This window comes from Zeus faber, assembly GCF_960531495.2.
Source record: "Zeus faber genome assembly, chromosome: 1".
Taxonomy (NCBI): Eukaryota; Metazoa; Chordata; class Actinopteri; order Zeiformes; family Zeidae; genus Zeus; species Zeus faber.
In genome coordinates this window covers 47,959,900-47,972,725 of record NC_137193.1, presented here as the reverse complement: position 1 = coordinate 47,972,725, position 12,826 = coordinate 47,959,900, and the positions used below count along the sequence as shown (strand labels likewise).

General features: G+C 44.7%; 1 protein-coding gene across 1 annotated transcript; it reads right to left on the bottom strand.

Moving 5' to 3' along the window:
• Positions 1 to 2,375: 2,375 nt before the first annotated feature.
• lpar3 (lysophosphatidic acid receptor 3) lies at positions 2,376 to 7,751 on the bottom strand (the record flags this gene model as incomplete). Its single annotated transcript, XM_080001364.1, has 3 exons — positions 7,653 to 7,751; positions 6,101 to 6,855; positions 2,376 to 2,704 (listed from the first exon to the last, which is right to left on the bottom strand). Exons 2-3 carry the CDS (start codon positions 6,840 to 6,842, stop codon positions 2,376 to 2,378), a joined length of 1,071 nt encoding a protein of 356 aa, XP_079857490.1. The 5' UTR covers positions 6,843 to 6,855; positions 7,653 to 7,751.
• Positions 7,752 to 12,826: the final 5,075 nt, after the last annotated feature.

Here is a 12,826-nt window from a genome sequence, read left to right as displayed (position 1 = left end):
GGATGGGGGATGGATGGATTGATGGATGGATGGGGGATGGGGGGATGGATGGATGGATGATGGATAGATGGATGGATGGATGGATGGTAAAGCCATAAATTATTATTATTGACTGTGTGAGAGGAAAAGGAAACAGAAAGGACCGTGTGGTTGCAAAGATCAAACAGTGTCACCTGAACAAATCGGGAAGCAAGATCGAAATTTTAGCCTAAAAAGTTCAACTCCATCAAGACATTAGCTTTCAAGGTCTAAATAAAGAAAACAGCCTATTTGACCGAGGCATAGATTTCAAGTGGCCCTGGGAGCCTTCCGCAACACTTGAAGTTATTACCAAACCACCGGCAAACTCTAACATGAGTCTATTTCCAGCGTCCATTAACTGAAGTATTTTGTTCCTCAAGGGTTTACGTCAACCACTTGATTGACTGTGAGGAATCCAAAGGTCATAGATTCATTGTGATTTAAACAGTTATTCATCCTGAATTCGACGACACTTCAACAAATGAAATTTCAGGCGGCGGTTCTTCTTGAAAAATGTTGATAATAAGCGTGCAATTTTTTTCATTTTGGCATATCATTTCAATATTTATTATTATTATTATTGAACAGTTTATTTATAATTATTAATTGATTATGCATTATTTAATATATGTATTTATGCTGTTGTAATGAAGCCTTGCAAGTTATTTAACAAGGTGGACAGCCTAGAATTATAAGACAAATTGTTTGTTGTTTCTATATAAAAATGTGGATGTTTGATAATATGACCTAAATAGTTAGGAGAGAAAAAGAAAACAAACTGAAAGAGTTCAATGTGTTTACCTTTTCTTTGTCAATTTTATATACTGACTTAAAAACAACCTTGTTTTTAAATGTCAAATATTCAAACACAAATTGAATAATCCTGCTGAAGAACACTCCAGCTCAAAGCTTTATTTCCCCAAGACGTGTAGCTGCAACTAAAACTCCACTCAATGTGAGAAAGTATGAGGAGACAAGGACCAAAGGCATGAAATTGGCCGGACACAGAAAAAAAAAAAAAAAAAAGATTTTCCTGGACGACAGCACCGATGACAAAAGATTCTCACACGGCAAGATAAAGTTGTACAAAGTAAAAAAACAACAACAAAAAGGACTTTAATGATGTCATTTCTTTACAGGTGTGGTTAAAATAGCATAAATACTGTACAGCAGGTTGAGGAGTCCCATTTTACTTTAACCCTGTCAATGATTCATGGCGCTGTTGCCCGTAGGCTAAGCAAGGGTGGCGGGGCGTGGTGCTTCAGTCGGTTGCAGTCCTATCCTACAGGATCGCTGGCACAAAGACTGTACCTCCCACAGGAATCCACACTGTTGCAACATCGCCATTTTACAACCCCCTGCGTGCGTGTTCCGGGGGGCGAGAGCAGCTGTTTCGTCAGAGCCACGGCGGACCAATCAAACAGCCGGAGAGTGGAAAAAGAAAATGCCACCGCAGGAAGAACAGGTTTGCTGCCGGTTCAAGTAGGGCTGTTTGGGAATTTGTCTGTTTGTTTGAGTTGTGGTGTGTTTGAGAAAGAGAGAGATGCTGATTGCAGAGATGGGAGGGAAAGAATTACTTCACCTTCCCTACACGCAACAAACTGTTGATGGGGGATGAATTTGAGATTGCCCAAATTGAACTATAATAGGAACGACGACACCGACGTAATGGGATAGCATCACAAAACCCGGTTTTCATACAAAATTAATTGTATCACTGCTCGGTTACAATATCTGAAGGATGCATAAATAGAAATATACAGTACAGTGGTTTTACAGCATAATAATTCAGGTAAAAAAAAAAACAAATATTTCAATAAAAACTGCATAGCTATGATTGCAGTCTTGTTGTACCTCACTAAAAAGTTCCTGAATATTATGGCACGAGTACCACAAGAATTAACAGTAGGGTAGTAATGACAAGCCAATAAACACTTTTTTGGGGGGCTTTGAACTCATCTAAGAAATGTAATTCAGGGTTCTTCATATTATAATCCTTCGACCAACGGTAGACCAATGGCGCTCCTTCAAATTCCAACGACCAACTGGAATGTGTTGAAAAACACAAAAACCAGCGGTACACATACCCCATTAAACATGAACAGGAGCTTAAAAAAAAAAAAAAGAAATGCATCCCTGAATCTACTTTGGGTATAACCAGTGCTTAGAAATTGGTCAATAGTCCAGGACCACTTCAAGTCCCTTGTAGGTCAGTCCAGTCACCCTGAAGAAACGATGACCTCCTGAGGTCCAGCGGGCGCTGACGGGGGACCTGAGCCCGGCCAGAGACGGGACAACTGCTTCTTAGGAAGGAACCTGAGAACCTCCCGAGTTACCGCAGGTTCTCCCGGTCCTCAGGTGTTGAGCATGCCCTGGTCGTCGCTCCTGGTCTCCTCGGAGGGCGGCTGGCTGGTGCCGGTCTCCTGGGCCGAGCTGAGCGGCCTGGCGTTGGCCTTGGACGACCTCTGGCGGCGCGTGCCGTTGCCCACGCAGCGGATGAGGTTCTTAAAGGTTGCCCACATCTCCTCGTCCTTGTAGGAGTAGATGCACGGGTTCATGACAGAGTTCAGGACGGCCAGGAGCAGCAGCCAGCGTTTAAAGACCATCACTTTGCATTTCTCGCAGTGAAGGCCGTCCAGGAGGAGAACCACCAGGCCGGGGGTCCAGCAGATCACAAAGGCGCCTGAAGGAACATTTTTGAACCAAGAACGGATGTCGTTAGACGGTTTCACTCTATTTACTGTAACTTTTTCCAATGCAGAGAAATCAGCATTTTCTTGACCACCACTAAGCAACACCAAAGGGTGTCCTTTACAGCAGTTATTGAATGTTTAGTCATCTACCTTTACCTTCCCAAATACAGGGATTAGAATTGTCTAGATCTTCTGGCCTCGAACGAGATCACCTCTAGTTTACATTGCCCCATCAAATATATTTCCAGAGCTGATTTAATGATGTATATAAATGTGGAACCAGTGAATCTGCACGAAGTTTTAGTTATTAACGAGCATACACCACGTTGAATAACTTCCCAAACAGCGAACCAACTGGTTATTGCCACATGATTTAAGGTTGTCCTCTATTCTAACCAGTGATTTACTGGTTCTAGACTAGAACCCAGACTATTTACGGTGGTAAAAAAAACAAAAACAATTGTAAGAAGGACAATTATATTTGCACAATAATGGCAAATACCCCAAATAAGTTAGTCACTCATTTCAGAGGTGTCTGAGGGGAACTGAGAGGAAGGCACGAGTCGTAACTTGTCTCCGCACGTCTGATAACACGAGCAGAACCAACATGAGCTCTCCTTCGTTCTCACACACACACACACACACACACACACACACACACGCACACACACACACACACACACACACGCACACACACACACACACACAGATGGGAAAATGGCCGAAAACAAGTCTAGCACTTTTTATCATCATGTGGAGTGCAAGCAGGGGGGGGAAGAAAAAAAAAAAAAAAAAAAAAAAAAAAAGCCTCCCTAGATTTTACAGTCCAACCTCATCAAATGGGGTCCCACTGGCAGTTTGTGATGTATTTCCTCCATTTAAATGTGTACTTTCCCTCCCTGTAATCTTAAACTGAGAAAAAGAAACAAAATAAACATCTGGGTTTCAAATTTGCGCATGTTTCTGACATGTGTTCCTTTAGTTCCTGTAAGGAAGTATTGATTTATACATACATATTAAAAAAAAAAAAAAAAAAAGGCTGTAAAACATAGGGGTCATACTTTTAAGACCAAGAGCCGAATTTCTCGGGTCTTTTATAGTACAGAGGTTGTTGATTGTCTTCTTGCGTGGACTCAAAATACCAGCCAAATTATTGAACAATGGGTTGATTTGAATGGAAGATTTGCAAGCCGACGCATGTTTACTCATGGATTACTTGTGCTGTTAGAATCTGCAACAACCGTCTCTCTCTCTCTCTCTCTCTCTCTCTCTCTCTCTCTCTCTCTCTCTCTCTCTCTCTCTCTCTCTCTCTCTCTCTCTCTCTCTCTCTCTCTCTCTCTCTCTCTCTCTCTCTCTCTCTCTCTCTCTCTCTCTCTCTCTCTCTCTCTCTCTCGAAAAATCTCTCTTTTCATACCCCACATTGCGTACTTATTCATTCAATTCACCTGGAGGCATTGTAGTACATTGGATATTAGTGACGACAAAACCTCTGAACTGGTTGAACTGGTTTGCAATTACTTTTTTTTTGGGGCGTAAAAATGCCACCAAATGGCCTCGGCGTCCTGCTTCTGACACTTCCGAGTGAGGGGTTTTCCGATTTGCTTCCATTGCCTCCCTGCAGCATTTCCTCCCTCTGTGGAATCTCAAAACACCTTTTTATACAGAAACCTTTTGGGGGGGCATTCGCTCTTGGGTTTTCCTTTATTTTCCATTTTCCTGGGCCTTACATTATTTGAACATCCCCAGTCAAGTTTATTACTGGCATGCATATGATTTACACCATTAGATCACTGAGCAGACAGACTTACAATAAGTACAAAAAGCATACATGAAGTGTCATGCGCCTTCACCAACAACACATCACAATGTGCGAGTAATTCGATTTTCCGTTTTTCAAAGCAACAAATGTCTTGTTGTGTCTTGTCATTAGTGCTTGCAGCACCAATTGAGTAATATCTTGTCAGTGGAGGGATTTGTTCATGAAACGGCGACACGGATCAAAGGTTTCGCTTGCGCTCGAAAATATAATAATAAAATGAACGATATCCCCGGCAGACACAGTTTGACCACAACAATGGTGCCACAACAATGGTCCCTGGGAAATCTGAGAAACCACCAGGGAAGCGAGAGTTCACTCGGCAAAAAAAAACAAAACGGGGACGGCGAGGCATCTGAGAGCGTTTGCAGACTGGTTTCGCTCCGAGCCCTCAACTATGTCCTTTTATTTTTATTTTTTTTATTTTTTTTAGGGGGGGGGGCGGGGGGGGATCTCTACGACGAAGACCGTGCAGACCGTGCAGTCTTCAGTGTCCTTTGCAGGGAAACATAATTACACAGCGGGGCCAAGAAGAGACAAGACAGCTCCTTACGCTCAGTATCCAGCTGTTTGGCCAGGGAAGCAGATCGACGAAGAGCAAAGACTGAAGACTTTTCGGCAGAGTTACCGCATCGGGTTCAGGTTCTTCAGTTCATTGGGTTAAGGTTCATCTTTCTAGTTCACTGTTAGGTTTGTTTCATTAGCTATATAATATCTATCTATCTATGTATAAATCACTATGGATGTCACATGCTGTAGCTTGATAAAACCTTTGTAAAAGACAAAAGGTATTTCACACCTTTGACTTCTGACAGCGATCTCAGCTGACGTGACAGAGAGGGAGGGGGCGAGGGGCAGCATCTGGGTATTGTGTATGAACGACACTATATCCCGTTTCTAAGGCATGTTCATCCAAGAAAAGGGGCCCTGAACAGGACATCTGTCGTTTTCCTGCCTTATCCGGAATATAAGTTGACGACGGGACCAAAAGGAAACTTTGGCTTTTCCAGAGTCCACACACACTCTCCCAATTCGGGGAAACCTATAATTTGTCGCGCAAAATGAGTTGTTATTCCAATTCTAAGTGTGAGTGCTCAAAACAAAGTGACTGGTTTGTTTGGACAAATTTGACAAAGGGAATCGGCGCGGCAGAAACGGGGGAATTTGTTTCCATCTCACTGTTAGAACTGGTGACAAGTGTTTTTGGCTTTCGGTTCGACTCGAGAGGGCAAAATTTATTCATGTTTATGGGATTACTGGCAGGCGCTAAACACAATTACCGAGCGCATGCTTACCCTGGATTGACAGAATAATATTTAACAAAGGTTTAAGTGTGCTGCTTACCTTCTGGTAACTCCTCCGAGGTAAACTACTGTATGTGGTCCACTGTACTAGGCAGTGACTCAGTGAGTTACTGGAACTTTGTGACTGGTCCGCGAGCACCGATGAACTTTGACGTGTGACGTTATAATTCATAACTCACTATTTCAGGGGAACATTCAGACTCTGGACTCTCTCATCACATTAGTGCTCCGTGGGTGTTGTTTCTGTTGCGGTTCTCGATACTTACCGAGCACAGTCATGACCGTCTTGATGAGCTTGATCGGCGTCCGCTTGCGGTTGATGGAGCCACTGGTGTGCGGAGTCAGCACCGACGTCTTCCTCTTGACGTAGACGTAGATCCTCACGTAGATGGAGACCATGACCAGGAACAGCACCAGGTTGGACACCGACCAGAAGATCAGGTAGCTCCGGCTGAAGATGGGGGCCAGCTGGGAGCAGTCCCGCAGATTGCAGATGCAGTTCCAGCCCAGGCTGGGCACGGCCCCCATGAAGATGGAGACGGCCCACACCAGCACGATGAGCAGCGTCACCCTCCTCTTGGTCAGGTTGCTGTGGACCTTCCATTTCATCACGGAGATGTAGCGCTCCAGAGCGATCACCAGCAGGTTGGCCAGCGACGCCGAGAGGCTGGTGTCCAGGAGACCTTGGCGTATGAAGTAGCCGTTCACCGTCAGCTCCCTGGACACCGCGCCGGTGTTAAACATGAGGTAAATGTACGCAATGCCGGCGAGGAAGTCGGACGCCGCGAGATTGGCGAGGAGATAGTAGAAGGGGTAGTGGAACCTCCTGTTGGTGATGATGGCGGTGATGACCATGGCGTTGGAGATGAGGATGAAGCAGCAGAACAGCGAGCCCACCACCTGAACGAGGATGAGCTGGGTGGAGTCCCACTCGTTCTTCTTCTGGTTGCTGTTGTTGTAAAAAAAACTCATCTCCTGGTCATAGTAGCACTGGGTTTGATTGGCCATCTTGGCGGGAAGTCTGCGGAAGAAGCCACAAAGTCAGCCAGGGCAACAACAACCATTCTGTAGAATTTGGAATCCAATCCACCACACTGTGGTAAGACAAGAGAAATCAAAACGATTTCGCTGGAAGCAGATTATTCAAAACGCATGTAAACTCAAAGTCACACTCGTAAAAAACGCACACTGCCATTCCTGCAGGCTACCACCATACTGAAGGTACACTAGAAGTATGTTGAACCGAGTTAAATCAAACGAAAAACCTTCCAAATGACATTGTACATCACAAACAACAAATTGCCTTGTTACCGTCTCTAAAGTAAAAAAAAGCATACAACACAAAGTATAAAGTATACAAAGCATACAAAGTACAAGATGAAGATTTTATATATCTTCTGACATATAAAATCTATTTTAGAATTCTAATATAAACGTGGAACGACAGAGGCTCTGGTTCACTCAGATTGGCGACTGCTTTATTGCTTTTTAAAATTACTTGGGCTCCTTTCTTGAGTTTTGTCAATAACTCTCCGAATATTTCCTTTCATTTTTTAAGTGATTTCCTCCTTCCATTTATTGTTTCTAATGGATCTGAACTACAAAACATCAGCGAATCAATCAACCAATGAAAGTTCATTGTCAAGTCGAACGCTTCGCAAACAATAACAGATAAATAAAACAACTAGATATACAGTGCAGTACTTGCCACTTTAACCCAGGAGATGATAGCGACATGCCGGTGCTGACGCAATAAAAAGAACAACAGCAAAACAAAATAAAGAGAACAAAGTAAAGTTTGACCAAAGCTCAATTTACCTGTATTTATAAGAAAGAATAAACGTTTGCCCTGCGTCAGTGGAAGCAGCGTCTGGTTCCGCCTGCTGCCCGTGGACCTGCCTCCTCCATTCCGCAGGAGAGACCTTCAGCCAGTGCCGGGCGGCGCGACGCGCAGCGCGAGAAAAAGGGAAGGAGCGCGGCCGGAGTGACGTAAGACAGCGTGACGTCACGGCGCAAACCCCAGAAGGAATGCCGCAGGTGGCCACCTGCGCTTTCGGCGAGCTACGTCCAGAATTCTAGATTCTGGAAACACATTCGCACCTGTGCTGTATTGTTAACAACACTGTGGAAAACGTATTATACTGTATATGGCTGCTTTGAGTGACTTTCTTTTTATAATGGCCACATGTCCGTTGACAGCAAAAATATCAATTTGTTGTGATTTTGAAGGAAATGGAGCCTACGCACAGTAACCACTATTGCAACATCTCTCAGGAAAAGTGTTTTGTGTTGTCTCTTCACACGAAGCCTCAGCCTCTTCAAATCTTACTTTGTTACTGATTATTTTCCTTCCATCGTAATCTCATGTGCGTGAGGATATAAGTAACATCACACATGTAAACTACTACTAAGTCCCTTCCCAAAAGGGTAAAAGAACAAATAAAACACACACACCTTGAGATATGCACAAATTAGAACATGGTTTCTCAACGTGGGGTCGCGGGATTGTCCCAGGGTCCTTCCTTCGTTGGAGAATGCGTAATAATGACTATATACACGCGCACACGCGCACACGCACACACACACACACACACACACACACGATGATGATGACGTCATCTACAATTTCACTGGCTTTTTCAACAGGTGTGGCAAACTTCCCATTTCATGTAATTTATACATACATACATATATATTCTACACACATACAGTATACATATATATATATATATATATATAATTATATATACACACACATACATACATATATAAACACATATATATACACATACATATATATACAGTATATATACACACACACACATATATATGTATATATACATATATACATACATACATACATATACATAAACACATACATACATATATATATATACACACACATATATACATAAATACATATATATATTCATATATACGTATATATTATATATGTATACACGCATATACATATATACTGGTATATCTCATAAAATTAGAATATCATGAAAAAGTTAAATTTTTTTGGCACTCATTTCAGAAAGTGAAACCCATATGTTATATAGATTCATTACACGTGGCGTGAAATATTTCAAGCCTTTATTTCTTGAAACGTTGAGGATTGTGGCTGTAGATAATGAAAACCCAAAATTCAGTGCCTCGGAAAATTTGAATATTGTGAAAAAGTACAACATTGGAAAGTCATGGTGTCACACCCTCATCAGGTAATGAACTCCAAACACCTGCAAAGGTTTCCTGGGCCTTGAAATGGTCTCTCAGTCTGGGTCAGTAGGCTACACCATCATGGGGAAGACTGCTGACTCGACACATGTCCAGAAGATTGACACGCTCCACAAGGAGGGTAAGCCACAAAAGGTCATGGCTAAAGAGGCTGCTTGTTCACCGAGTGCTGTATCCAAGCATATTCATCGAAAGTTGAGTGGAAGGAAAAAGTGTGGTAGGAAAAGGTGCACCAGCAAAAGGGATAACCGCAGCCTCGAGAGGATTGTCAAGCAACATCCATTCAAGAATTTGGGGGAGCTTCACAAGGAGTGGACTGAGGCTGCAGTCAGCGCATGTAATATATATATATATATACACACACACACACACACACACACACTGTAAATACATCTGGTGATGCCAGATGTCTAACTAACTACCATGTCTCCACTGTTCTCCTCTCTTGAGCCACAGCCATCTTGAGGCCCTCTCTGCCGCTTCGGTGGGACTGCGGATGGCTCTCCTCTTTCTCTCTCCCTCGATGCCTAAACGGCTGAAGGCTCTGGCCAAAGATGCTGCTCAGGCTCCTTGGTAGTCCAAGCCATCTCCAGAGGTGGTTGCTGGCCTTCCTCTCTAAGGTCTCGACTGTAGAGATTGGGACGGCATAGACGAGAAGGGGCCACAGGATGCTGGGAAGAATGCCATGTTAATAGACCTAGGCTTTGAACTTTCCAGATACGCCGGGCTTATCCACGGATTTCAGCCAGCCATCCAACTCAGTACAGGTTGACTGATTTAGATTTAGTCATTTAGCAGACACTTTTATCCAAAGCAACTTACAATTATTTAAACGCCGACGGACGCAGCCATCAGGAGCAATTAGGGGTTAAGTGTCTTGCTCAAGGACACTACAGCATGCTAGCAGGAGGAGCCTGGGATCGAACCAGCAACCTTTACATTACTAGACCACCAGCTCTACCTCCACCTTGTGCCAACTAGATGTAGTTGCTCCTGAAGAGACCCTCATCCTGAAGTTGTTTTAGTAATCAGCGATGAGGTCTCTACACCTGCTAGGGACATGATGTTTCAACAGACTAGCTTAGGTGGAATGGAGCTGAAAGCGTTTGCCAGGTCAAGCCATAACACTGACAGGTTGCGAATTAGCTGTGTCACCACGCCAGTATGTTCCATGTGTTGTGTAGGTGTTCCTTTTCAGGTAGGTGCACAGCCGCTTGGAAATGGCACCGAAGAAGATCTTCGCCTCAACACACAGCAGGCAGATGATGCGGAACTGGTCTATCTGGGTTGAGTTTTCCTCCTTCGGGATCCACACCCCTTCAGCCACTCGCCATTGATCTGGGATCTTCCCTTTTCTCCAGAAGACTCGCAGGATTTTCCATAGGCGCAGTAGGAGTTTGGGACAGTTCTTGTACACTTTGTACGAAGGACCACTTGGTCCTGGAGCAGAGCTAGCACTTGTCTGCGGACGACCCCTCTGGCTTCCTTCAGCTGCAGCTCTGACATGTCAAACTGCACTTCCGGTTCAGGGGGATCTATGAAGATGTTGATGAGAAGATGTTGCTCCCAGCTCCTGATCTCTTTCGGGGTCACTGTACAGTAGGTCTGTGTAAGATGTTGGTCTCTGTCCTCCTGCGAGGAGGCGAGTTTCCCGCTGCGCTTTTGCCCCGACAGGTCTTTAGGGAACTTGAAGGAGTTGGCGATAAAGGCAGCTCGTTTACGTGCCCTCTCGCGTCGCCGCCTCCGATGCCACTCTGCCGGGCGGAGAACTTTGATCTTCTTCCGTAGGATGCACATTAACTGGGCGAGGCCATGCGTTCCTTTTCTCCTGCCACCTTGTGCTGGGACTTCAGGGCTTTCATCTCCTCCCTCCTTCCTCTCTGGTTGTTTGAGTAACATGTTCCGGAGCCTTTCCTCTCCATCTTGCCGAACCGTACAGCTGCGATAGTGACAATGATCGTTGTCATGGCATGAAGTTTCTGGCCGGCCCCTCCCTTCGCCGTTGCCTCCAGAATTTGGTCGACATCGTCATCAAACTGCTTCCACGGGACGTCATGGTAGCTGCAGGCCATTTAATCCGCCTCCGGTCCAACTTAATGCTCGGGGGATTAGTCGACAACACTTCGGGTTCCGGGAACTATGGGGTGACTCCGGGCCTGGCCCCTCCTGCGTCTCACGCCTGTGTGTTGTTTTGCTTCTGCTCCCACTGAACACTCCATCTTCGCTCGGTGGATCTTCAAGCCGGGGGTGTTCTTGCAGACTTTACCACATGTACACTGCATGCTCAGTCGTTTGTCCGTTGCCTGGATCTCTTACAGTTGTGTCCATCTGACTGGGGTGCTCATCCTACCCCCCCCGTCGGGCGCCCCTTGGGGTATCTTTCCTTTCGGTTCATGGTAGCTTAGTTGGGGGTCCTCCTCTCAGAGGACACAGATTGGGTTGCCAGCCCCTTCTTCCCCGGTTGCCGTCTCTCCGAGCTGTCACTGACTCTCCAGTAGTCCCCACACTGTTCATGGTTGTCATCCAGTCTTCCTGGCTGTCACTGATGACTCAGGGTTTTCGCTGTGTAAATACATCTGCTGATGCCTCTGGACACATCATCAGTATATACAGGTATATCTCATAAAATTAGAATATCATGAAAAAGTTCAATATTTTTTGTCACTCATTTCAGAAAGTGAAACCCATATGTTATATAGATTCATTACAAATAAGTGAAATATTTCAAGCCTTTATTTCTTGAAATTTTGATGATTGTGGCTATAGATAATGAAAACCCAAAATTCAGTGTCTCAGAAAATTTGAACACTACTTAAGATCAATAAAAATTTAAAAAAAGGATATTTTAAACAAATGTCAGGCTTCTGAAAAGTATGTTTATTTCTATGCACTCAATACTTGGTTACCTTAGCATGAGTTACTGCATCAATGCGGCGTGGCATGGAGACGATCAGCCTGTGGCACTGCTCAGGTGTAATGGAAGCCCAGGTTGCTTTGATAGCAGCCTTCAGGTCATCTGCATTGTTGGGTCTGGTGTCTCTCATCTTCCCCTTGACAATACCCCATAGATTCTCCATGGGGTTCAGATCAGGCGAGTTTGCTGGCCAATCAAGCACAGTAACACCATGGTCATTGAAGAAACTTTTGGTACCTTTGGCAGTGTGGGCAGCTGCCAAGTCCTGCTGGAAAATGAGCATCTCCAGCATCAGCATCTCCATAAAGCTTGTCAGCAGAAGGAAGCATGAAGTGCTCTAAAATTGCCTGGTAGATGGCTGTGTTGACCGTGGACTTCAGAAAACACAGTGGAGCAACACCAGCAGATGACATGGCAGCCCAAATCATCACTGACTGTGGAAACGTCACACTGGTCTTCAAGCAATGTGGATTCTGTGCCTCCTCACTTTTCCTCCAGACTCTGGGACCTTGATTTCAAAATGACATGCAAGATGTACTTTCATCTGAAAAGAGGACTTTGGACCACTGAGCAACAGTCCAGTTATTTTTCTCCACAGGTCAGGTAAGACGCTTCTGACGTTGTCTCTGGTTCAGGAGTGGCTTGACACAGGGAATGCGACATTTGTAGCCCGTGCCTAGGATTCGTCTGTGCGTAGTGGCTCTTGATGCGCTGACTCCAGCCTCAGTCCACTCCTTGTGAAGCTCCCCCAAATTCTTGAATGGATGTTGCTTGACAAACCTCTCAAGGCTGGGGTTATCCCTTTTGCTGGTGCACCTTTTCCTACCACACTTTTTCC